Raw genomic sequence first — 27336 nt, 5'->3', positions numbered from 1 at the left:
CCTGACACCTGACAGGCAGCTGACTGTTACTTTCTCCTTATTCAACTTAGTGAGTGGGACACCAGTGTGCCTCACTACCGAGTCACCTATGACTAGTGTGTTGGGCATACTGTTTTGGCTTAGGGGGAAGAAGACAGGATGTCTACAGATAGAAGATCTTTCTATTGTCTTGAAACAGAAATAATTGCTGTGTTTCAAATGTAGAGAGTTTGTATTGCTCTGTGACTTCCTAGCAGCTGCACTTTTGAGAGATAAGTATTTTTCACAGAGAAATGTTAAATTCTGTTGGTATCTGTTTAGCCTGGGAACTGGAGGCAGGTGAGAAATAGTGATGACATCCAGCTGATCCAGCAGTAATGTTTTGATATTAATTTAAGAACCATCTCTCAGAGAAAGTCTGTACATTTTGTATTTGTCTTTGGACTTAGAAACATCCTCTCCTCAGCACTTCTGTCTTGCTAATAATAAGTAACTAGGGAAAAGTATCTTTTAGATATAGATAGGAATATAGTAAAGATTAGGAAAAGTATCTTTTAGATATAGATAGGAATATAGTAAAGATTAGATCTGAAGTTGTTAATCTTCATCCCATTCATCACTGATGGGAAGTCGGTTCCATCCTCGAAAACCAAGCTGGCCTTGTATCAAGCTCGCTCCAGCCAAAAACTCTCGAGCTAAGCTTTTACCCATGGTACCCTTCTCCCTGTTACCTCAAATCTCATTTGCCACATTGCCATAAAGCCACATTCGAGCCAGCTCCTCTCAAGCTAAGTTCATCTTTTTTTTACTTTTTGACTGTCGTTTGTATTTTAGTGAGTGTATTATTCTCTTTCTCTCTACTTCTTACATTTTCTTACTTTTCATGGTCTATCGCTAACCCTTTTATCCTTTTACCTTTTGGTAGTCTTGTTACCATTGGTGGTACGTCCTTTCTTCCTACCCTTTCGATATTTCTTAGGTACCATCACTGGTATTTATTACTTACTCCCTTCTCTTTACTTAAAAAAAAATAAATAAATAAAAAATCCCTTTTCTCTTTCAACCTGTGAGTGTCTGGGTGTGTTTCATTATGTCTGCGAAGAAAGTTACGTCTGGGTTTAAGCAGTGTCATACTTGTAGTAGGAAAATGCCTAACAGTGACTTACATGACTATTGTGTATATTGTTTGGGGATGGCCCATCTCTCAGTGCAGCTCCCATGTTCTGTTAGTAAAGGTTTCAGTCAGCGCATGTTAAATGAAGTTAAAATAAGTTGATTCTGAAGGGCCTCCTAAAGATGCCCTTTTCAGAGGCACTTCCTGTGACGGAGGGCACCCCCCTCCCAGAAAAGACAGGAAAAGACTACACCCTGTACCATCTTTACCCTCCGGTGATCTGGGCAAGCCTGCCAAGTCAAAAATAACAAAGATGTCTCTGGAACCTAGATCTATCGCTACACCACCGACTTTGGTCCCATCAACTACTATATCACCTTTGGCGCCTATTTCGGCACTGACATTGTCCATGGTGCCAACATTCGATGCTCCAAAAACTGCTTCATCCTCTTCGGTACTGAGTGCCGTTTCATCTCAGAGCACACCTTTGGCACCTATAACTTCAACTCCACTAGTGATTGAGCCATCCTTGTCCTTTCCTGTATCAAGTGCCCTTTCGGCACTGAGTCCGTCTATGGTACCTATTACCCGTATACTAACCTCATTGCTCCCTGTCTCCAAACTAGAGACAGCGGCGCCATTGGACACCATTGCACGGACCCGAAACTCCCTGTCGGTGAACCCCTTTCAAGGACAAACTTATAGTCCCTTCCTAGAGTGACCAGACTCCCCGTCGGGAGTATCCACTAGATCCACCAGGAACCTTTCAGACCTTGATGTGGTGTGCCTTGTGGATCATCAGCTTCTGACAGCTAGGGGGTTCCCCTCTCAACTAAGACCCATCCACTTGCTGGACCTGGGACTGTCTCTCCAAGGACTCCATCATAGTCTCCTCCTTTTACCTTACAGGTTTCAAAGTCTCTAGCTCTGACATCTTTTTCAGAACTCTCTGTTTTGGTCCCAGTAGTAGACCTCACTGTGGCCTCGGAACCGTCACTTTGGTCTTTGCTATTATCATAACCGAACCTTCCTCAAGTTCAGGATTGGGCTACGGGCTCTTTGGAGCCAAGTACGGTTCCAACCGCATTTACGGTTCTGTCCACGGTGCCATTAGCTCTGTTGGCACTAATCCTTCTTGAGGCTCCTTCCTCAGAGGAGGGTTTGGAGGAGTGGGGTTTGACCCTGGTTCCAAGGTTGTCCTTCTCGGTTCCGGGCTCCAATCCCTCTTCGGGCGGACCCACTTTCCGGGCAATGGAGAGGACACTTGCTTCAGGATGCATCTCTACAACGTTAGAACCCCAGAAACCCCTTCCCCCTGAGCTGCAGCTGACACAAGCCACTGCCCTGGGACATCGGGCACAAGATCCACAAAAAACCCTGTGCATCCTCCTCAGAAGCACCACTGAAGAGCCACTGTGGAAGAAGTTGTGCAAGAGGAAGCACATAAACTCCCCTAAGGAGTCTCTGATGAGGATACAGATTATGATGAAGGGGAAGGGTCCCCCATGGTCACCTCCTGCTGATGTCTCATTCAGAGACATCCTTGAAATGCTGAAATAGAGAGTTGACTGGAAGTCCACCAACCCTTCCTCCGAGGAGTCCGTCTTTCTGCAGGCTTTTCATGCCCAACCATCTACCTCTTGGGTGACCCCACCTGCAGACGAGTTAGTTCAACTCGTGGTGCAGCGAGCTTGGAAGAATCCTGATTCTATGGAGCTGATCCCTTGGAGACCAGACAAAATCCTATCACCTCCCAAGGAGAGCCCACATTGGTCTAAGGATTTTACCAGTTGATGCTGTGGTGGTGGCGGCAGCAGCCATGAAAAAGGAACTCGCTGAAGAGAGTCAGACTGTTCATCCGCCCAACAGAGATTCCCGGGCAATGGACAGATTAGGAAAGCGAGTATTTGCTTCGACCTTTACTGTACGGTCCTTGAACTATTAGGCACATTTTACGAGGCTCCTTAGAGTTTTAATCTCCAAAATCTCTGGAACTCTCTCAGGACGGGTGTCTGACAAGGTAAGTGACAAAGTAGCCTCACAGCTCTCAACCCTGGAATCCATCTCTAACTCATCCATGAGGTTAATATCACATGCAACTGAAGGGGCAGCCAGAGCTGCGGCTTCAGGCATAGTGATGAGATGGCATGTGTGGATGCACCTTTGTGATTTTGGGACCCTTTTAAGTCTTCCTTCTTGAACTCTCCAGTTGAAGTTTCTTCCTTGTTTGGCCTTGAAGTGAAGGACACTCTAGCCAGGTGTTAAAAGGATGGCAAGACTCTGCCTGCTGTAGGTGTACGCTTCTCCACTCCGCAGTGCTCATTTTCCAGGAACCAGAGAACCAGAGGAGTGGAAAGTTGTGGCACAAAAAGTTTCAGGGTCCTTTTTGTGACACGTGGTGAGTATACCCCCAGGGACAGAGGGGGTAACTCTTCCGGAAGGCACCCCTACTGTGCTAGAGGGGGCCCACATAACCAGGGACCCAGAGATTCTTTCTCTGGACAGTCCTATCAGTGGTCCTGAAGAGTGGCCTGATTGCTTTTCTCTGGAAGCAGTCGGGGGACGTTTCTCTCTGCACCACGCTGCCTGGCGATCTATAACTTCTGACCATTGGGTGCAGAAGATTATAACCAGAGGCTACACCATTCCCCTCAATGTTTACCCTAAACCTCCTACATGACTTCCCGAAATTCCATCCAGTCAGAGGGAAGAAGCAGCTATAGAAATAAAAAAGCTGTGTCAAAAAAGAGCCATCCAAGCAGTCCCACCAGACCAATGTGGATCCGGATTCTACTCAAGGTTCTTTTTGGTGCCAAAAAAGACAGGGGAATTGAGACCAATTTTGGATATCAGCAATTTAAACAAATCTGTCAACCCAGTGAAATTCCAGATGGTCACGGTTCAGTCCATTCTCCCATTCCTGGGAAATGGCGATTGGATGTCCTCCATGGATCTCCAGGATGTGTATTACCACATCAAAATGGACAAATGCTCCCAGAGACTACTTTGCTTTCAGCTAAGAGCCAATCACTACCAGTTTCTCACTCTGCCGTTTAGACTCTCTACAGCCCCCAGAGTGTTCACCAAGTGCATGGCAGTAGTCACAACTCTCTTGAGGCTACAAGGATTCCGAGTGTTTCCATATTTGGACAATTGGCTCCTTACCGCCCCCACCAAGAATCAATTGCTAACAACCTTACAATACACACTTTCCCTGGCGAGACTACTGGGAATAACAGTAAATTGGGAGAAATCCAACCTCACTCTGACAGTCCATAGAGTTCATAGGAGCAGTTTTCGACATCTGCTCCTGCGTAGTATCTCTCCCTCATCACAGATTACAAAGACTGAGGTTTCAGCTCCGGGTGATATTTTGCCAAAACAAAGCCTCAGCACAGGAAATCTAGGATCCATGGCAGCTGCTATACCAATAGTGCCTCAAGCAAAACTTCACATGAGAATACTTCAATGACTTCTGTTATCTCAGTGGTTCCCAAATCTTCACCCCCTCTGTTTTCAGGTGCTAATAAACAATTGTTGCAAACAGGACCTGCTCTGGTGGATGAGGCCAGAGACAGAACTTTACAGCAGCCCTTTCCATCCCGCTCAACCCAAGGCCACTGTGACCATGGATGCTTCCCTGATAGGGTGGGTGGGGGGCATTTTTAGGGTATGACAGTCCAAGGCACATGGTCCACAATAGAGGCCAACTTGCATATCAGTGTTCTAGAACTGAGGGCAGTGCTTTTAGCCTTGCAAGCATTGCAATCTGTTCTTCCTTCTGGGATGATCACAATTCAGTCAGACAAAATGTCGGTAGTCTGGTATATCAACAAACAAGGAAGAACCAAGTCCTATCCCCTATGTTGAGAGGCCATGAGAATTTGGCAGTGGACGATAGCTTCCTACCACTTTCTGATAGCGATGCATATCCTGGAGGATTCCAACCTGATTGCAGACAAGCTGAGCAGATGTATTCTCCTGCTTCATGAGTGATCCCTCAACTCCAGCACAGCAGCAAATATTTTCAGTCGCTGGGACCAACCTTGCTATGACCTATTCGCCTCTCCTTCAAACCACAAATGCAGCAGCTACTTCATCCTAATTCCCCCACAAGAGGAGTCCTCGAGGGATGCTCTGATCCACAATTGGCCCATGGGACTTCTGTACGCTTATCCCACCCATTCCTCTGATTCCCTAATTTTCCCATTCCTCTGATTCCCTAATTTTTGAAGAAAGCACTTTGGTTGAAAAGCAAAGTGATCCTCATAGCCCTGCATTGGCCTCGACAAGTATGGTTCCTCTTTCTCCGGCCTCACCTATTATGCGACTGTGGATTCTGGATCCTTCTCCAGACCTGATCTCTCACCTCCCAAGGGTTGAGTCATCCAAACCTGACCAGTCTCAAGCTGACAGTTCAGTTTCTCCACTTCCACTAATCGCCAGGCAGGATAACCTTTCCTCTCCAGTACGTGATATTGTTCTGGCCTCACACAAACCATCCACCAGAAAGCTCTATCTAGACAAATGGAAGAGATTCTCTATTTGGTCTAAGAAGAGGAAACTAGATCCATATTCGGTTCCAGTTACTGTAGTCCTTCACTATTTATCAAAATGTTTCGAAAATGGATCTGCAGCCTCTACCATATGAGTTCATCTAGCTGCTTTTTCAAACTTTCATAATGGTTTTGGAAACTATCCCTTGATTACTCACCGGTTATGCAAAACCTTTCTAAAAGGAATGTCTCACATCAGACCTCCAGTCAAACAGCCTATTGAAACATTGAACCTCACTTTAGTCCTTCAGTTATTGACTCAACCTCCTTTCGAGCCTGCAGCAAAATGTGACATCAAATTCTTATAATGGAAGTCTCTTTTTCTGGTCGCCATCATGTCAGCTAGACGTATTTCAGAGCTACATGCTCTATGCACTAATCGGCCCTATCTTCTCTTTCACAAGAACAGAGTATCACTCCGGACGAACCCTACCTTTCTTCCCAAAGTCATTTTGGATTTCTCCATTAATCAATCTGTTGACCTTCCAGTATTTTTCCCAAATTTTACTAACAAAGGGGAATACAGTCTGCATTCATTGGATGTACACAGACAATTGAGATTTTAACTGGATAGGACTAAGATGATGCGTAAATCAGACCAACTATTCATTTCCTTTTCTGGCCCTAAAATGGGAAATTCTGTTTCTAAAGTGACCTTATCTAAATGGCTTAGAGATTGCATACTTTACATTTACCATCATGAGAAAAAAGCCTGTACCACAGAAAATCAAAGCTCACTCTACCAGGTCGATGGCAACTTCTGTAACCTTCCATTCTAGAACCTCATTGGGCGACGTCTGTGCAGTAGCAACATGGGCTTCTCCTCATACGTTTACTACTCATTACAAACTGGATCTGGTCTCCAGGGGAAGAGCGTCCTTTGACTCTATGGTGCTCAGGAATATTCCTCCATGAGGGCCACCCAAGAAACAAAAGGTAGCTGGGGACTCTGTCCCATCAGTGATGAATGGGTTGTAGATTAACAACATCAGATAAAGAAGTTATGTCTTACCATAACGTTCCATCTGTGTTGTTGATCTTCATCCATTCATCACGTCCCACCCTCCGTCCCCCTCCAAAGGCTCCTGGGGGATACTTTGGGTCCAAGTGCTGAGTTAGGGCAGTTGTGCAGAAACTGCCTCTGCTGTACTGATAAAGGGCAAACTCGATCTGAGGTAACAGGAAGAAGGGTACCATGGGTAAAAGCTTAGCTCGAGAGTTTTTGGCTAGCACAAGCTTGATATAAGGCCGGCTCAGTTCCGAGGATGGAACCGACTTCCCATCCGTGATGAATGGAAGAAGATCAACAACACAGATGGAACATTATGGTAAAACATAACTTCTTTTTTAGATATTTTCTGTATTTATTTGAGACTGTCCTGCAATGTTCTTTTAAAATATTTCCTGTGATTCTGAGCTTTGCAGTCACTGTGCTGAGTTATTGAATAGTGTCTTGTTCTTTTCTTATTTATTATTAAATATATTTAAACCATTTAATTGTGGCTGGTTTGTTTAGAGATATTTAAGCTCTTAGAGTACTTGTATATGTATTTGGTGGCACTGTACAGGCCAATCTTAAATAGTCTTGCAAGTCTTGGTCACACTTACCATTTGCATAATTCTAAGATTACACAGTAAGATTTGTCATCCTTTGGGAAGGACCTTAAAGTAGCTGATAAGGGGTTCTGGTGGGAGTGATAACTACCTTATGGTCTGGGCAGAAGAGGGGATGGCTAGTAAACCTGTGCCAGCCTGTGTGTGTGTGTGTGTGTGTGTGTGAGCTACTGGGCAGGGCACGAAGCACTGGTTGGACACAGAGAGTGCTGGAAGGACCTGGCTTGGAACCCTGGCTAAGGACTCAACTCTATAGCTGTGCTAGTGGGGAGTTTTTTTGGGGATCTGGAGAAAGAGGGTGAAACCAGCCCCGGACTGACTGTGATCTCTGTGTGCTATTAAGGGAAATTGTGCTTTACTGTGCATGTACTTGTAATCCTCCTAATGTGCACGTACCTCACTGGTGCTAGTGGTGAGGATTGAGGCTACTTGATTACTGGACCAGTGCAGGGGAGTCACAGATGCTATATCCAGATGTTGCTTTTATGCCCTACGTACATGACGAGCATACATGTGATGTACTACATACCTTAGGTAGTAAAAGGCTTTGGTATACTGGCTGGACGTCGGGCCGCACAAGGCAGGGAATCCCCATATGTTAAGAATACTGTAACAGTGAAGAGAAGAACATCTATCATTGTGGTAATATTTTACATAGCCATACCTTATCATGCAATATTTTATATACCCCAGTATTTATCTCTCTTTTAACAGCAGCTTCCATTCTAGATTCAACCAAAAATGCTACTAAAGTACTTAGGACTCTCCTATCCATTTGTCTGTGCCTATACTCTTGATATCAATCCCTGATAGTGAAGGCAGTATCTAAACTGCAGTCCAAACAACTTCTTCTTCTTGGCCTCATGCCACTCTATTACCATTCTCTTTGTAGTTATTTGCGTCCAGTGCCTTGATTCCTTTGACATTTTTCCCCAGTAAATTCCAGCCCCCTCTCGCCTATTTTCTGTGCCCTTACTTGCAATTATCCCTTTTTCCATTCCCATGTTGGCTTGGTTCTTAACAATGCTTTCTGCAACTTTAAGAATATAATGTTCTGTATGTTTGAATAAAAAAGGTCCTTGTCCAATCTGGCACTCCTTACCTCTTTTCTAAGGAGTGCTGGGTTCTCTGTACTCCTCAATAAAAAATGAGAAGGAAAAAAAAAGTGGAGGGGGGGGGAGGTTGTTGGTCTTTTACTTTTAAGAACTTTGATAGCAAAAAAAAAAAAAAAAAATTCAGAATTCATTCCCATACCAGCATTCAGAAATGCAGGTACCTGTCACATTACACCTGGAGTGGCTGCCTCCAGTGGCCCACCCTAGCTACACTTCTGTCAAGACCCTATGTTATTGCCAAAACAGGATTGTGCTTGTTTGCTGGGATGCTTTTCACACATGCTTCATTTATTATAATAACATAACTACCGAGTGGTCTACTTGTATGTATTTATAGTTTATGTTCTAATGACTTTCAGTACAGCTTTCTGAGTAAGGTAGCAAGCTGCAGATAATCTACATCCTACACTTCATTTGTTTGATTCTTTCTGTCTCTAGTTAGATGTTTTCCTGTTTTGAGCATACCATGTAACTATGCCAAAGTTCCTGAGATTCACCTGAAATTAGTCTTATGGGTATTTCCCACTTAACTGGGATTGAAAAATGTAATTGGTCTACTATATGCAAAAAGGACCGAGGCAGTATATAAAGTTAAATGAATAGCTTAACATTTTATGAGAGAGAGTGGAACATAAAGTTCTGAATTGACCAAGGCAAACTTTAAAAGGTAGGGTATTCTTGCTTAAAAGGAAAAATCTGGTTTGACCTACTAGCTAGCAATACTTGAAGTGACGTTTTGTCCATGGTGACCTACAGAGCCCTGACAAATATTTTACAAACCTGAAACCTTGATCTCAGTCTGCCGGTAAGAGGCTTGCAGGGAGGAATTATGCATTGGTAGAAAAACTTGAGTAGATTGGCATGTCTGTTTTGCAAGGCCAATACCCATATGTTATAAATTACTAGAGAACCATGATTGATTTCAGCCAATTAGTTTTATGATGACTTCCTGTCACATCTCTACTTTTTCAGCTTAACAGTCAACAAGGGATACAGAAGAAAACCTGTCTGATCAGATGCTGTGGGACAGACTGTGAGAATTACTACTCACCCCTAACATCTGACACAAGTTGAATAACTGCATGCTCTAAAGTTAGGGGGATGTAGGATAGCAAGCTCAAGTGCATATTTATTAACTAGCTTAATCCTAAGCACAAATACAAAAAAGGCAGTGGGATAAAAAACACTTAAAAATAATAAGTACATATAAACATGCAAGAACCATAGACAAAAACTAACTTTGTACAAAGTAGTTTGTCTTAAAGTGCCTGATTAAAAGCAAGAAATACTGTGACAAATCTAATAGGTCATAAGGATAATGCTGTAAGCAGCACCTGAACCACTCACAGTGGAGGACTCCCTCATTGATGCATGTAGCCTGTTCCAAATGTGTGACCTTTGGTAAGAAAAGGCCCAAAAGCCAAAAGATTCAGATCACACTTCTGCAGTGCCAGCAGCCCCTAGGTGGCTGAGCTCAAAAAATGTGGTAACTGATGTCGTATACAAAGATGTTACAGATGGATGGACCAATGTCCCATTGTACTAGATCAACAAAGATTATAACCATAATAAATAAAGTGCTGATGAGTAGTCCCTCAGTGAAGCTCACAAGGAACTGGAGTAATATGGAGTAATGTGATACCCCCTCTAAGTAGCCCGACCGTAGAGTTTCAGATCACTGCTACCTATTCCTGTTTGGGATTTTTAATTACTTAGGGGACCAAATAAAGTGCAATAGAAAAAAATGGGCCAGTAATAGACTTAATCTTATACTTGACTGAGTTACTTTAAAGAAGTCCAGAAAATTGTTACAATTATATTAGTAGCTTCAAAATAAAACATTTTAAATTTTTAAAGTAATTGTTAAAGGAAACATGAAGTTTTGCTAAAACTTTGGTAGAACTGCATCGATTTCCTGTACCACAGTGCTGCATCCTATTTCTGTAAACTTTAGAAATGTATGCTTGGCTTAGCATGATTGCATTGTGATTACATAAAACATACAAATGTGTAACAGAATGTGCAACAGATTTGAAAAATATATTAATTGTGAATTAATTGACTGCCTGTTTACTAACATATCAGGCTTAATTTCTTGTTATGCCTTCAGATTGTGGAAACCTGGACTTCACGATAATCGTTCAGATAAGGTTCTTCCACATCCGTCATTTGTCTATGCTGCTAGATACCATCCTTTCGCTGAATATCTTGTGGTGACAGGCTGTTATGACAGTGTGATTAGAGTTTGGAATGTCAGTGTGAAAGATATTCATGGCCAGTTACTGCAAGAGATTGCAGGTCATAAAAGCTTCATAAATGCACTTTGTTTTGATGCAGAAGGTAAGTTCACTGTAAGATGAAGTACAACACTGCTCATAATGCCTTTGGTAATAGCATGAGCCTTTGATTTCAGTACCTTGCTTTTGTAGTGTGTTATTGATTGGTTTAAGTAACAACAGTTGCAATCTTGATAATTTGCAATTAGTTCTCTTTACAAAAGAACCAGGATACTTTCCAGGCCCAGTTGCCCCTGGTTTTTGATTATTTGTATGGGTTATTGTCCAATGGCATGTTGTACTCCTCTGTTAAGGTACATTTGCAGCCATCTCTCCTTGTCTGCCATTAGATCCCCCTCTTTGTAACAGTGCTTCAGTTTAAACAGTTTTTGAAAGGGTTCTTAAATACTTTCCCAGCTAGGAAACAAGTGACTCTTCCTTGGTATAGGTTCATAGATGTTTACTAGGTTAATGACCACAAGGGGCTTTTTAAGCCTAGCCATGAATCCCAAATCTCTGACAAGTTTTGGTACTCTTGATAAGTGTAAGCAGGGTCTTGGGAGATGAAACATTTGCAAGCAGGGGCCTGGGAAGTGAACCATGTATAGGTTGCTTGTGTCCATTAGAGACATAGTTGCCAAACAAGGGATCTTGTTCCCCATCCAGTTGTCCAAGTTACACTTGAATTGGGTTAGGAAGGAATTCTGTTCACCTGGATGGAAAGCCTGTTTCAGAGATGGGGTAGTCTCTGGGATACATACCTATCTCTCCAACAAGTCCTATTTATATCACAGGCAAGGTTTAAGACTTAGAATGGGTAATTCTGGTGCTGTTTATTTTGTGGATATGCAGGAGTCCATCAGTATGGGGTCTGACAATACCTTATATGCCAGGCTTAGATCTCCCCTCAAAACTTTGTAGGAGGCAGAATACAGGAATATGGCCTTGAGGCAGTGTGCCTGAGAGATTTTACTTATGCCCTGTATTCTTTTAGTGAGGGAGATTCTGTGGACATTCCAGTTGTTGGATATACCTGGTTAGGTATATACCAAAGGGGGGGCATTGTACTCTGTGATAGATCTAATACATTCCAAATACAGTGGAACAATGACTTTCTTGGACCTAGATGCCATACATTTGTTTATAATTTACGCAACATAGAATGATTTCCTGACTACTTTAGACATGCAATGGTCAAAGACTAGATTACTGTCTGTGTTTGTCCCTAAGTCCCTGACTACTGGGTCAACTCTAAGGGGTGTGTTGTCTGTATGATAGTTACCAGGGGTTGATGACTTCCCTAAGGATACTGTTACGCATTTCTTGGCATTTAGTTTTACTCCATGGCTCTGACACCAGTTGTTTGTCTTTGTCAGCCCATTCTGGAGAATATTTGTGTCAGTGTGGGATTCAATGACAATTCCTAATTTGCAATCATCTGCAAATTTAATCAGCCAGAGACCATTAACATTGACACTGACTTCAGAGAAGTAAATGCCAAAAAGGAGTGGTCGAAGAACTGATCCCTGAGGGACTCCACTTGTGACTGGCCTCTTTGTAGAGATGGACTTCCCAATTCCAGCTTCCTGGGTCTTATGTGTGAGCCAGTTGGCTGTCCACCGGGTGACAAACAGGTTTGTACCTAACCTCTTGAGTTTGTCAACAATGCCGGAGTGGGATATTGTCTCAAATGCCTTTTCCAGGACAAGGTGGGCAGTGTGGAGCATTTTGCCCTCATCCATTGCTTTGGTGACCTTCTCAAAGAAGTCCATCAGGTTGAGTAGTCATGGCCTGCCCTTGACGAAACCAAACTGGGTTGGGTCCAGTGTTTGGAGATTTACTGTATCACTGTTGATCATTTCCATTATAATTCTCTCCGTGGCTTTACATATAAGATTAGTGAGGCTTATGAGTCTGTAGTTTCCAGGATCTATAGATGAATCACCTTTGTGTAGAGTGATGACTGTTGCTGTTCTCCATTCATGAGGCATGAAGCCTGTCTGGAGGCCACAGTTAAATAGCAATTCCAGAGGTCCTGATAGATCATGTTTCATGCTGTTTAGAATGCATCCTGGGATATTGACTGGGCCCACTGATGCAGTGTTCTTGTCCTTAGAGAAAACATTAAGAACATGTTCCCTAGTGATAGCAGAAGGAGTTGTATTTGATGGTATTTTCTGAGGTATTTCAATTTTTGTTTCAGAGTCGTACTTTGTGTCCATTTGAACAAGCTTAAAAGGCTGATTTGAGGTTCTTAATACAGAAGACTGTTTTATTATTGCTCTGACATCTCCTAGGCAAGTATCTGAATTACAAGCACTTATGTCGAGTCAGCCATACCTCATTTTTCATAAGGATAGGGTTTCTTTGAAAACAAGTCCTACATTTATGCCTAAAGTAGTCTCAAGAGTTTACTTTAAGCCATACTATTCATCTCCCAGTCTTCTTTACTGAACCAAAGAACAAGAGTGAAATGATTCATCTGAAGTAGTTACTTCATTTGCTCTGCAACCTGTGGGTATCGGATCCGAACTCGGATCCGAGCCGGCAGCTTTACTAGCTAAAAGATCCAAGCTCCTAGCTCCTCCCCTTTACCCATAATCCCCTGCTGCATGCTGCCTTTCCTCAGATCGAGTTTGCCGCGGCTGAAAGTAGCTACTAGTAAAGAGCTCCTTAGGCTTGGGTGAGATCGTTTCAGTGTATCTTGTCAAAAGTTAGACAAAAGTTTAATTTTTGTTAGTGTGTGAGTGGTTTAGCTCCCTTTCGTCGAGTTAAAGCCTTAGTTTTATTTTTTTGTGGTAACTTTTAGTTTATAGTCGTTGTTTTTTATCCCTCCCCTATAGTGTCTGGGTGTGTTACTGTGATGGCTGAAGGGCCCAAAGCCGTCTTTTCTAAGTGCACTGAGTGTGGCCATAAGCTTTCCCCGGCTGATGGCCACACTCAGTGCGTTTTGTGTCTGGGAGTGGCCCACTTATCCACTAGCTGCCAGATATGTGCAGCGTTTAACCCCCGGGCCATCAGGGATAGGAAGAACAAGTTGATCCTGGCGGGCTTGTTACCGCAGGACACTTCTTCCTCTCCCTCTAAGGCACAGGCTGCTACCGCAGCCCCGGTACCTTTAGGTCCCCCCACTCTGCCTGGGACTCAACCTCCCTCTGCTGCGCAGAGTTCAGGGGACTCGTCTGCTCTTCTAGAGAGAAGAGGCATAAGGAAAAGGAGAAGCACAAGAGTCATAAAAGGCGGGCTGAGACTCATCCCTCAGCCCTGCCATCTAAAGTCTCTAGTCCCTCCATGAGGTCCTCTGAATCCTCTCCCTCTCGGCTCCGTTCACCTTGTTTCTCGCCGGAGCCGGAGGAGGAGTACCGGTCTCCCTCGAGGTCGTCGAGGCGGCCCTCCTGGCCTGCGTCGATGACGTCTTCTAGGTCTACGAGAAGCCTCACCGACGTGGACATGGATCGGATGATGCGTCAATTTCTGAAGACTCAGATGCAGATGGGGGTGCTCCTGCCTTCCCCCCTCAGGGGGGAGTGCAGTCCCCCTTTTTGCTCCGATCACTCCTTCTCCAACCCGTTTTCGGGTTTTGGAGTCATCGGATCCGGGCCCTTTCAGAGCTGGGGATTTGTCAGCGCTGATAGCTCCGGTAGCTTCGACGCCGACAGTACCCTCGAGCGTGTCGGATCCTAGCTCTCGGGGCCGAGAGCCAAGCGTCGGATCCATGGTGGTTGGTGTGTCTTCGGCGCCCTGTAGGTCGGAGCACACTTCCCTCTCGGATCCGACTGCTTCGGCTCCGACACCTATCCCTGCTTCGGAGCCGAGGAGACTGCTTTCAGAGCCTGGGGAAAGTGGCTCGCCTTCGGCTTTTGAGGTAGTGGAGAGGGTTCTTTCGAGGTCTTCCGGATCCCCGGTCTGAGCGTTGGATCCTCCCGCTCCCCCTATGCATTTGGGTCTATCCTCAGTCATCCGACCACTGGGACAGCCTGCTCAAACCCTCCAGTTAGTTCCCTTAGAGGAATAGGACCCCGTAGGTGAGCCCTCCTCGGATAGTCCCACCGAGGAGGTTCCTCGCAAACGGAACTGTAAAAGGAGGCACCTGGACTCCCCTGAGTCCCTCACGACAGACATGGATTTGGATGAAGGGGAAGGTTCCCCAAGGTCACCCCCTGAGGATGTCTCCTTTGGAGACATCGTGGAAATGTTGCGAATTAGAGGGGGGTGGTCTGCCCAAAAACCTTCCTCGGACGAGTCCGTGTTTCTGGAGGCATTTGAGGCAGGCCCGTCTACCTCCTGGGTGTCCCCTCTGGCTGACCCCCTGGTAGACTTAATTACTACCAGGGTGTGGAAGGAGCCCGACACCGTGGAGCCAATTCCAAGATGGCCAGACAAAATTCTTAGCCCTCCCTCTGATAGGCAGGCCTGGTCTAAGGGTTCACCTGTGGATGCCATGTTGGTGGCGGCTGCCACGAAGAAGGAACTCGCGCAGGAGAGTTCCTCGGTCCACCCTCCGGATAAGGAATCTCTGGTGTTGGACCGCATTGGGAAGTGGATGTTTGCTTCAGCCACCTTCTCTGTAAGGGCGCTGAACTACATGGCACACATTATCAGGCTACAGCGAGACCTAATAAAGGAATACGCTGCAGCTCCCCCGGAGTCCATGACGGTCGAGGATAAGAAGACTTTCTTGACTCGTATGACCACTCTGAAGTCTATCTCGAACACGTCTATGTGGCTACTCTCCCATGCTACGGAGGGAGCTGCTAGAGCTAGCGGAGCCGGGTTCGTCTTGCGGCATCATGCCTGGTTCCGCCTTTGCGATTTCGCGGAAACCTTTAAGGCATCCTTCACGAATGCGCCCTTTGACAGTTCTTCACTCTTTGGCAAGACCGTACGCGAGACGCTGGTCCAAAGCGAGAAGGACGGGAAGACACTGTCTGCCGTCGGAGTCTGCTTCTCTAATCCCCAACGATCCTTTTCAAGGAATCAGAGGGGACAAAAGATGTGGTTCCGGAAGTCTCAGCAGTCCCGTCCAGCTTTAGACCCCTCGTCCTTCAGTGGCAGAGGAGGACAAGGTGGATGCCGGCCCAGAGGCAGAGGGGGGCCATGTAATTTCGGGTCTAGAGAACTGTTCTCAGATAGACCCGCGCAACAGCCCTGACGGCTTACCCGACTGTCCCTCTCTGGAGGCAGTCGGGGGGCATGTGTCGGAGCACCTACTAAATTGGGAGTCCATCACGACGGATCGATGGGTGCTCCGAATCATATCCAGAGGTTATTCCATCCCCTTTCTAAATCTTCCCCCTCCCATGAAGCGCCTCCCCGGTTGTCCCACCCGATCAAAGGGAGGTGGCAGCTTCAGATATTTCGAAGCTACTAGAAAAAAGAGCCATCCAGCGCGTCCCCCCAGGCCAGTTCGGATTGGGCTATTACTCCAGGTTCTTTTTGGTGCCAAAAAAGACGGGGGACTTAAGACCGATTCTAGAGCTCTCTTCCCTGAACCTGTTCATTCCCAAAGAGAAATTCCAAATGGTCACTCCTCAATCAATTCTTCCCCACCTTCCGGAGAACGACTGGATGTGCTCCATAGACCTCAAGGATGCGTACTACCACATTTTGATGGACAGACGATCCAGGCGGTTTCTCCGCTTCCGGCTGGGAGCCAGTCATTATCAATTCAGGGTTCTTCCGTTCGGCCTCACCTCAGCCCCCAGGGTGTTCACCAAAGTCATGGCAGTGTTTGCAGCCCACCTGAGACTCCAGGGCATTCAGGTCTTTCCATACCTGGACGACTGGCTCCTCACCGCCTCCAACAGGCATCAGGCATCAACTGTGTGTTGCCAGGGATTATGCTCTAACTCTTGCCCAGAGTTTGGGCATCTCGGTACACCTTCAAAAGACCTTTCTTAATCCTTTGCAGGTTCTGAAATTTATAGGGGCCAAATTGGACACTCGCATCTCTCAAGCCCTACTAACTCAGGACAGGGTGAACAGCTTGTCGTATCAGGTATTAGCCCTCCTTCAGAACCCGGTTCCTTCAGCAGAGTTAGTCCTGAGAGCACTAGGGTCTATGGCGGTGGCAATCAGTCTTTGTCTACATGCACATCTACGAATGAGGATTCTGCAATGGACCCTCCAAGTCCAATGGTCTCTGTTGCTACATCCGTTGAACACCCCTGTTCCACTGAGCAGGGTTTGCAGGGACTCCCTCCTCTGGTGGCTTCACTCACGAGAGCTGCGAGAAGGGAGACCCTTCGTAATACCCCCGCCCCAAGCCACGTTGACCACGGATGCTTCTCGCCTCAGGTGGGGGGGCATTGTTCGGGCAGAACCGTCCAAGGCACGTGGACCCCCTTAGAGACCACTTTGCATATCAATGTCCGAGAGATGAGGACAGTGTTTCTGGCGTTGCAAGCTCTCCACGGCCTTCTTCCTCTAGGGACTATTGCAGTTCAAACAGACAACATGGCAGTAGTCTGGTACATAAACAAACAGGGAGGAATCAGATCTTATCCCCTTTGTCGGGAGGCTATGAGAGTTTGGGAGTGGGCGATATCCACCAACCGCTTTCTGGTAGCAACGCACATTCCGGGTCGGTCCAACATTCTGGCGGACAAACTGAGTCGTGTGATCCTCACACTGTATGAGTTGTCTCTCATACCATCAGTTGCAAAACAGATCTTCCTCAAATGGGGTCTACCTTGCTGCGATCTTTTCGCTTCTCCGTCAAACACAAAGTGCAGCGAGTTTTTCGCGATACTTCCCCCACCAGGGGGGAGAGCCCCAGAGACCCTCTGGTTCATGCTTGGCCACCCGGTCACCTCTATGCTTATCCCCCCCTTCCTCTTATGAAGAAGTTCATTCAGAAAGCGCGTCGGTTGGGGAGCAGTATTATCCTCATAGCCCCATTCTGGCCTCGCCAGATCTGGTTCCCATATTTGCGGTCTCACAGTGTAGTTCCTCCATGGATCTTAGATCCCATTCCGGATCTGATTTCGCATCCTGCGGGATTGCAACCTCCGAACCTGGTAAACCTCAAGCTCGCAGCGTGGTTGATCCAGTTCCACTGATGGCAAGGACTCCCGGCATCTCATCACCAGTAAAGGCTATTCTGGTAGCGGCTCACAAGCCTGCTACCAGCAAAATTTACAGTAGTAAATGGAAGCGTTTTTCTATCTGGGCTAAGGACAAGGGCTTAGATCCCTTTACCTTTCCTATTCCGGCAGTTCTTGATTTTCTGTCACACATTTTTCATCAGGGAGCAAGTGCATCTACAGTTAAAGTGCAATTGGCAGCCATTTCCCATTTTCATGTGGGAGATGGACTGGGATCTTTAGCTTCTGCAAAGATATGCAAAACCTTCTTGAAAGGCATTTCTCTATTGAAACCACCAGTTAAGACTGCGGTCCCACCATGAGACTTAACTCTAGTTTTACAAGCATTGACAAGCCCACCTTTTGAGCCTGCCACCTCAGTTCCATTAAAGTTCTTATCATGGAAAACAGCCTTTCTAGTTGCTATTACTTCAGCCAGGAGGGTTTCGGAACTTCAAGCCCTTTGCATGAAGCCCCCTTATCTAATTTTCCATAAGGATAGAGTGTCTCTCAGGACTAACCCTTCCTTCTTACCAAAGGTGGCTTCAGAGTCAAATATTAATCAGTTGATTAATTTACCAGTGTTCTTTCCCAGCTTTCAGAACAAAGGGGAATACAAATTACACAAGTTGGATGTACATAGACACAACTACATTTTTACTTGCACAGGACGAAGGATACTCACAAGGCTGATCAGTTGTTTGTGTCCTTTGCCAAATCTGCTATGGGCCGAGCTATTAACAAAGTTACCTTAGCAAATTGGATTTCACAGTGCATCATTCATGCGTATGTATCCTCAGGTAAACCTGCTCCTATCGGAGTCCATGCCCACTCAACCCGATCCATAGCCACATCAGCAGCCTTCTGGTCCAGGGTTCCTCTGGATGACATATTCAGCAGCTACGTGGTCCTCTTCCCATACATTCATTTCTCATTATAAATTGGATATGATATCCAGGAGTAAGGCTTCCTTTGGCTCCGCGGTGCTTCGGAATATCCTTCCTTAAAGGCCGCCCAAGGTTTTTAGGTAGCTGGGGACTCTGTCCCACAGGTTGCAGAGCAAATGAAGTAACTACTTCAGATAAAGAAGTTATGTACTCACCATAACATTCCATCTGAGTAGGTACTTCATTTGTCTGCAACCGACCCCCCCCCCCTCCATGCCCCCTAACCATTATCGTGATTCCTGATCATGATTGAGAGTGTTTCATGAGGTTAGGCTTTCTTTGGTCCTCTGTCGAGGGTATTAGTTGTTGGATTAAGCAAACTCGATCTGAGGAAAGGCAGCATGCAGCAGGGGATTGTGGGTAAAGGGGAGGAGCTAGGAGCTCGAATCTTTTAGCTAGTAAAGCTGCTGGCTCGGATCCGAGTTCGGATCTGATACCCACAGGTTGCAGACAAATGAAGTACCTACTCAGATGGAACGTTATGGTGAGTACATAACTTCTTTTTCATGTTCTGGGTGCACACAGGTAGCTCAGATACTACCTAGACAAAACTCAAAGCTGACCTGCTTTTCATCTCCTATGAAGGTAAGAAAAAGGACAACCACTGACAAAACTGACTATTTCTAGATGGTTGTCTCACATCTTTACTTTTTATTATACTCACCATAGTAATCCACTCTGGGTTGGGTTTTAGCTCATTCAACAAGGGCATTGGCCTCTTAGGTGGCTTTTTGGAAAGGGGTAGACTCTAGACATAGCAACGTGGTTCTGTGTGCATACTTTTGTAAAGCACTACAGACTGGATTCATTTTCCAAATCCAGAGCAGGATTTTTTTTGGCCCATAATCCTGGAGCTCCCTGAGTTTGTTATTGGCCTCCTCCTTCCACTTCTCTATTCCCATCTAAGCTGTGGTAATCTACCCATATAGCTTAGGCTAATGCATTGATGATACATGTATGGAATGTAGTACAGCTGTGTAAGTAAACTTGTCATAACAGTAGATGTCCTAGTAGATCATCGTTACAGTAACCATCTTTCCTCACTTTTTTCTAACTATTCATGTTGTGTTGCCAGGGTATGCATCCTTCATCCTTTTGTATGTAGTCTACTTTGTTTCCTAGCACAGTTTTTCAGGGCTCTCGCCTCCTTCAGAGACAAAAAAAAAATTGTTCTGAATAAATTGGTGCTCCTCCTGACTTTTATATGGAACACTCCTGGCAGTTGGAGTGCCTGTAGGGCTCAAAAACCCCTGTTAAACCAGCTATTGCAGAGGATAGGACCCATGTAGCTCAGGCTACTTCAACTGTGATCTATTAGAACATCTGCCGTTATTGTAAATCAGTGAACTATATGTTTTGTTTTTGTTTTTGTTCTGTTTTTAGCCTTTGGGCTTTTTGTAATAAATATACCTTGGTTTGATGACCTTTGGATTGGTTTGGATATTTCGAGTCCTGGTATATGCTTATAGACAGCCTTTATTGCACTGAAACAGTGTCCTGCATTTTGAGGGTTATTATAAGTTTACTGACACAACTGTACTAACTTTTACATGATAAAAATTAAGAAAGATTTACAAATAGAACAGACTGAAACAAATGCAAAGATGTTGATACAAACCGTTTATGTATGTAGAGCTGTCTTTATACAGAAAACCATGCAAATAATGAGTAGTGTGAGGGATAGTTAGTTCATGAGATAGAGATATTGGAGGTGCTAGTTGAAAGGGTTGTTAGCATAAGAAAAAGGAATTGGAGAGAAATGCAACCACATGCAGTGTATAATTACAGAAGGGTGAGAAAAGGGTGGAAATGGGAAGAGCTGTATGCAAGAAAAGAATTAGGAATAGACAGCAGGGGTGATAGATGTGGACAGAGGAGGGGATGAAGAGAGAGAAGGAATGAGGTTGAGCATGGTTTGAGATTGGACAATGGCGGATAGAAAGTTGTTATAGGAATACTAGAGATAGTGATAATATGCTATAGGCATTACTGAGCTTTAAATTAGGTTATGTTGGGTAAGCAGTGGCAGTCTGCTTCCTTTGATAGGTGGTGGTTGAAGTCTTTCCAGAATTGGGGGAGAGTAGCTGAGTCCCTTAATGTCACTGGCATGGGTTTTGGTCTGAATATTGATAAATTGTCATCACTGTATTTCCTAGTGGATAAGGTGGCATGAAGAGAACAGTAGTGTGATCTAGTTGTGATCTGATACTGTAGGATCTCTGTCTGTCTGATTGTGGTACATCCTGCAAGGTACATGAAGGAGTTTTGGTATAACATTTTAGATTTATGGGTGGCGACTAGGAGTTGAGCTGTTTCTAGCACTAGCAACACAGCTTCCTTTTGGAGAACAGAACAGTGGTGTTCTGTTCTAGATTATAGAGTGATAAACTGTAATTTTGTTTGCTGTAGTTTGGAGAGTGATAAGATTTTTCTTTTGAGGTCGAAGCTAAGGGCATATTTCAGTTGTACTAATAGTATGGCTTTTCCTATTATTTCTCTGCCAAATCTAAATATGAAATGTGAGATCTTTAACATCTAGAAGAAGGTGTGTTGTATTTTTACTTTAGTATTGTAAATATGTAGTTGGAATTTAAGGATCTGATCTAGCCAGAGTCCATGATTTTTGAATGAGATGCTGGTGTTTAGTGATGTTTGTGGTCTAGAATGGTGAGGCCTGATGGATAGGTTTTGAGTTTTTGGGGGATCCAAGCAGCACATTTACCTTATGCCATCAATACTACCAGTTTTATTTCTTTTGTTTTAATACTCATTTTGCTTAATCTTACATATTTTTTTTTATTTCTTATTTCAGATATTTTTCTTATCATTGTATATTTTATCATGAGTGATATTGCTCTACTCTTGTAATTTGTAGTCTCTGAGCTTTTCTCCCTGTGCCTCTGCCAAAAATGGGTTCTTGCCAGGTTGTACTTTATTGGTAAACAAATGTCAGTAAATGTGTAAATTAATTTTATTTTATTTGGGCTTAGTAGCCACTTCCAGGAGTTTAGGCAGTTGGCAAGGGAGAGAAGCTCTTGCTGAAGTTGAGTTTGAATGTAGTGGGGGAAGTGTGTGAAATGTAAATGACCATTTTCATCAGTGCCGACTATGACAGGGAGCTGGAGATGTCTGCTGGATGTTTATTGATATAGATGAAAACAGTAGTCAAAACAGAACTGACTCTTGTGGGGCACCTTTGACTAGATGAAGAAGTAGACCCTTTTTTTGTTGAATGTACATTGGAAAAGGAAGTTATGGATCATTGTGAAACTTTGGAAATGATACTCTGTGTTTGGAGAGCTGTGTGAGGGAGTAGGTGGTCAAACATGCTGAAGACCTTTGTTAGGACTATAAATACAGCTCTGGCTAAGTTGGGTGTTATCTTTTGCTATAAAGATATCAGCCATGAGTGTCTGGATGCTGCTGTTGTGCTCAGAAGCCATGTTGATCAGGGCATAGAAGTGTTTGAATAGAGACATAGTTGGCTAGCTAGTCATATGCTGAGTACAGGATGTTTTAACCCTGGTCGTTTTGACCCCCCCCCCCAGTATTAATAGATTCCAAAACTCTATCTGTAAAACTTTAAATGTATGGTTCTAAGAGTAGTACAGTATAAAAACCAGAGCAATGTCTGTAGGATAAAACAGCCATTAAAAACTTCATATACACTATGTAAGCATTAAAATCCATTAGATTCAATACCGGAACTGACAGTAATACATGACAGTACGAAAGTAAATCAGAGAATACGAGCCATAAACAAAGAATGTATTGTCAGCATGAAGTCTTGCTAAAATACCTGCTTAAACTGATGTTGCACGGAGAATGTATTGCCAGCATTAAGTCTTGAGCTCCTTCTTGTGCTACTGTTATGAAATGCAAACCACGTTGCATTATTAGTAACGTGTAACAAATGTAAAGTAGAATTTCATCACAGCACACTGTTAAAACGTAACTAGTGCCACTTGTTGTCCCCATTAAAATAGCAACAATAAAATTAATGTTTGCGCTGACAATTTGAGCTTAAAAAAAAAATTTACAAAATGCTTGTGCATACATAAAGTTATTGTAGATCAGAGTGTAAAGTGTGCCTGCTTTATCTTTAAGAAGCATGCATGGCTATGAGTGCACATATAAATTCCATACACATGCAATCCCTAGTGCCATTTTATAGAAGCAGCCAGCGAGTAAGCATGCTTGACCGCAGTTGCTAGTTTGTATACAAGTTACTGAAGTTATAGTCAGTAAGTCTCTATAGTGATGTTTTTGTATGAAATAAACCTGCTTCGAAACGATTAATAGAAAGAAGCAAAAAATAAGTATGTTTAAAGTTGGGCATGTTTAGAGTAAAATGAGCACAAGAGAAGCGCATTGGGCATGAAAAAGGGCTTAAACAAGCAAAACAAATACAATAAGAAAATGAAAAGGTCAGATTAAGCAGAAATAAAGTAAGGTGAGTATATGTGTTTTGGCAAAGTGCTGTGTTTGAACATAACTATGACTTTGTATTGTATCAAGAGCATAATTGAAGTAATTTGAAGTATCTCAGAGTGTGTAAAAGTGCTTACAGTGTGTGCTTATTACTATGCTTGTATTTCAAAGAGTTCATTGTGTGCAAAGTGCAACTGTTTTGTGTAATCCAGTCAAAGTATAGCTATTTTGAAAAGTTCTTGTGCTGGGTGTGTCTGTTCGGAAAGTGCCGCCATTACGAGTGCTTTTTGTACTGTAAAGAGTTGCCTGGCAAGGTACCGCCGCTTGGGAGACATTTCAGTGTGCTATATGCAGTTATTCTCAAAGTGCAATTACTTCTAAAGTTATTGAGTTTTGTGCAACAGATGTTCAATTTATTTGTATTGTGCATTTGCTTCACATGTTTCTTACACTGACAAGAGGTATTTTCTTGCAAAAGATGACATTACAAGAGTATTACAGTGCTCATGAATTACTCAGTCCCGTAGTAAAGTTCTTGAATATTTCTTAAAGTGATGACTTTAGCAAGTGATGGTGATAAATGATCTTAGCATTTCTGCCTTTATCGATAGAATTCCGAAAATATCGAAAAGCCTGAGAAGTTTATTGTGCAAAGTTCAGTAAAGTATCGAAAAGCCTGTGACATTTATTGTGCAAAGTCCAGTTATTCAAAAGTACTACGAATTTGTTCATTCACATAGTTTTGATAAGCACAACAAAAGTAAAAGTTCAGAGCATGAAAGCATTAGACAAGTATTGTTTATGCCAGAAAGTTATGCATATGTGTGTGTTATTCCCAAGACCCTTCCCTGGAATGTGTTAATATGGCAGAAGGATTATGAAAACCCCTACCACTTGTGTTTGATCAGAATATTGCAAAGAACTGGAGAATATTTGAGCAAGGGTACAATATTTTCATACAAGTAGCTTATGCAGATAGAGATGCAAGCACCAGGGCAAAGCTAGCAGGGTCTGAGGCCATAGAAAGAGAGCATTCATTTGTGTATGCACCAGCAGTGTATGAAGGAGAAGGTGCAGACCGCCATACTGTTGTGTAAGCTGAGTCAATGGAAGACCCAGAGTATTTGAAGTGCAAATTCAGAGAAGTGTGCAACCCCCAGACGAATATTACTTTAATGAGGCATTTGTTTTACACAACAAATCAGTGACCAGGGAAACATTTGCAGCTTATATAACTGACTTGAGAAACAGTGCTAAAAACGTGTCGGTTAGGTGATCTAAAACATGAGCTGATAAAGGACAGGCTTGTGTGTGGTATTAATAGTGCTTCTGTGAGAAAGATTTTACTTCTTGACAGTGATTTAACATTGAGTAAAGCAAGAGAGATTTGTCAAATCCATGAGGTGACAGAAAGACATACAAGTATGCTTGTGAGTGACAAGAGCATGGTTTCAGTTGGTTCCAGAGTAAACCTAGATTGTATGCAACATGTGGCAAACAAGAACAGGCCTAAGCACGTGGCAGCCACAGGATTTCCAAAGAAGCCATGAAGTTTTCAAGAAAGTACCAGGAAAGGTGCGAGCTCCAGTGCGAGCTCATTGCAACACAGACGTGAATCAGCAAAGCCAAATTTAGTTTATTGTTAACTATCACAATTGTGGTGCGAATCATGAGTCTAAAAGAGAGACATGCTTAACATTTGCTCAACAATGTCACAAGAGTAAAAAATGGAATAATTTCCAAAAGTTTGCAAATCAAGTAAGCCTCATATAGTTGTAAAGAAAGGTTGCACGGAAAAGCAAGTTGATCCAAGTAAAGCCAAAACAGTTAGCTTCCTGTGTAGATGATGTATCGGTGATTGGTGAAAGAATTGATGCAATAAACTTAGTAACAAGTAGTGAAGTGTTTTGTACTGTCTGGATCTATGGAAAATCCACAGAGCTCAAAGTAGACACTGGGTCAAAGTCTAATGTTATATCAGAAGACACATTTGCAAGGATGAGAACTAATGAACACCTGTAACAAACCCCTCACCCCACACCTCAATGTAACCAGCAGTGTGAGACTTGTTGCTTATGGAGATGAAGAAATTCAGACTGAAGGTCCAGTGATACTTTCATGTTATCTGGCCTAGAACTGTTACCGTTTGTTTTTCTATGTAGTCTGCAGACCAGTGCAATTTTCATTGGGTCTCAAAAATAGTTTAAGAATGAAGGCAAATTACTCCATCTGGCTACATTATCCCGATTGCCTAAAAATACAACACAACAGCTTGATGTAAAATTTTTTGACTTTGATGTGATGTCAGTGCATAATTTTTCCAACACTAGACTTGAAGAAGTTAAGAGATCACACTCAGACTGATCCAATTTCACAGAAGCTTAATCACTATATTAATGTCGGATTGCCATCAAAGCAATCTAGCATATCACCTGAGGTGCAAGCGTATTTTCCTTACAGAGATGAATTGTTGATGGAAAATGGCATTTTTTCAGAGGTCCTAAAGTTGTTGTTCCTGCTTCCTTGCAACAAAAATATATTCAGATTTTGCATAGTGGTCACCCAGGATCCACCTCCACAAAGAGAAGAGCAAGAGAATTATTATTTTGGCCTTCATTATCAAAAGACATTGATAGAGTTCTTTCTTCTTGTTCAGTTCAGTTTGCAATAGTACTAGACCACTTTTCCAAAGAGAACCACTTCAGCTAAATCCAATTTCTAAACTACCTTGGTATGCTGTAGCAACTGATACCTTTGAGTGGAACAGTCAATACTACTTGATTTTGGTAGATTCTTATTCGGATTGGTTTGAGATTGATCTACTACCAAACTTAACCTCAGCTACTGTTATTACTAAGTTGGAATGTCATTTCTCATTTCATGGTAGTCCACAAAAACTTTTTTCTGACAATGGTGCTTAGTTCAGTAGCCAGTTGTTTCAGAAGTTTGCAAAAGAATGGGACTTTGTACTTATCACTAATAGTCTTGAATATCCTCGATCCAATGGTCTAGCTGAATATGCAGTACAGACTGCAAAGGAATTACTTGAAAAGTCAAAGCATGACAATACCGATGCATTCTTGAAATTGCTTAATCTCAGAAACATACCCCGTGATGATATTCTTGGCTCACCTGCTAAAAGACTACATTCCAAGCAAATTAGAACTACATTACCTATTTCTTCAAGTTTGTTGCAGCCTAAACCTAAGAACAATAAAACCATCAAGGCTTAATTGTTTAAGAAGCGTACTGTCCAGAAATCTAGTCACGACAGATCCAGCAGATTACTTCGTCCACTGAGGGAAGGAGAGATGGTACGAATCCAGACAACAAAAGGTTTTGATCGAATAGGACAGATTACAGGCATTTGTGTCGAGCCAAGATCCTATTTGGTAGATTCTGAGGGTGTGGAGTATAGGAGGAATCACAGACGACATCTTTCTGTACCAGAATCATTATTATTGCAGTTACAACATTGTATCTGTGATGCAAACTCTAAGTCAAAGAATGAGTCAGACACTGTTTCTAGACCAGAATGCGTTCAAAAGTCTGATTCTGTTCCAGAAAGTGATTCGGACTGTCCACAGGTCAACCATTTTTACAGAAACGGTTCCAGTTGCTAAATCTAATCCCCAGTTTTATGTCACATGATATGGATGAGTTTCTAAGCCTAGTGTGAAATACACAGCAACGTGGACTTGATTGTATATACATGTGTATTTAGTATTGTATAATGCATGTTTATAGATTACCTGTGATTTCTGCATAGCAAATAATCTCATGACAAATTGCATGATCTGTTTCTCATAGAGGGTGGATGTAGGTCAGAGTATAAAGTGTTTGTGCTTTATCTTTAACAAGCATGTGAGGCTGTGCATGCACATATAAATTCCAGACACGTGTAATCCCTGTTGCCATTTTATAGAAGCAGCCAGAGAGTAAGCATGCATGATTGCAGTTAGTTTGTATACAAGTTACTCAGGTTATAGTCACTACGCTTCTATAATGATTTGTATGAAATAAAGCTGCTTGAACAGAACCCACAAAGACTCATTTATTTGTGTACTAACACGAAAGCAACAGTTATGTTGTGTCAATCATACAAATTTAGAATACCTGGGTGGAGCTGCTCACAGTTTCTTAATGGGCCAGTAATTAATTAAATTAATAATATTTATGTATTAAGTAATATATTGCATAAATTAACATTTATATATTA

The 27336-nt window shown here is 43.2% G+C and overlaps 1 protein-coding gene across 1 annotated transcript in view; it reads left to right on the top strand.

The window, feature by feature from the left end:
- Positions 1–27336, top strand: part of AHI1 (Abelson helper integration site 1) — a 2471520-nt gene that overhangs the window by 1096826 nt on the left and 1347358 nt on the right. Inside the window, exon 12 of the mRNA XM_044087109.1 lies at positions 10489–10718. Within this exon, the coding sequence (XP_043943044.1) occupies positions 10489–10718 (230 nt within the window). The remainder of the gene's footprint in view (positions 1–10488; positions 10719–27336) is intronic.

The sequence above is a fragment of the Protopterus annectens genome, chromosome 1.part1 (assembly GCF_019279795.1).
Source record: "Protopterus annectens isolate FY-2018-M chromosome 1.part1, PAN1.0, whole genome shotgun sequence".
Lineage (NCBI taxonomy): Eukaryota > Metazoa > Chordata > Ceratodontiformes > Protopteridae > Protopterus > Protopterus annectens.
This window is presented reverse-complemented; position numbering and strand designations above follow the sequence as displayed.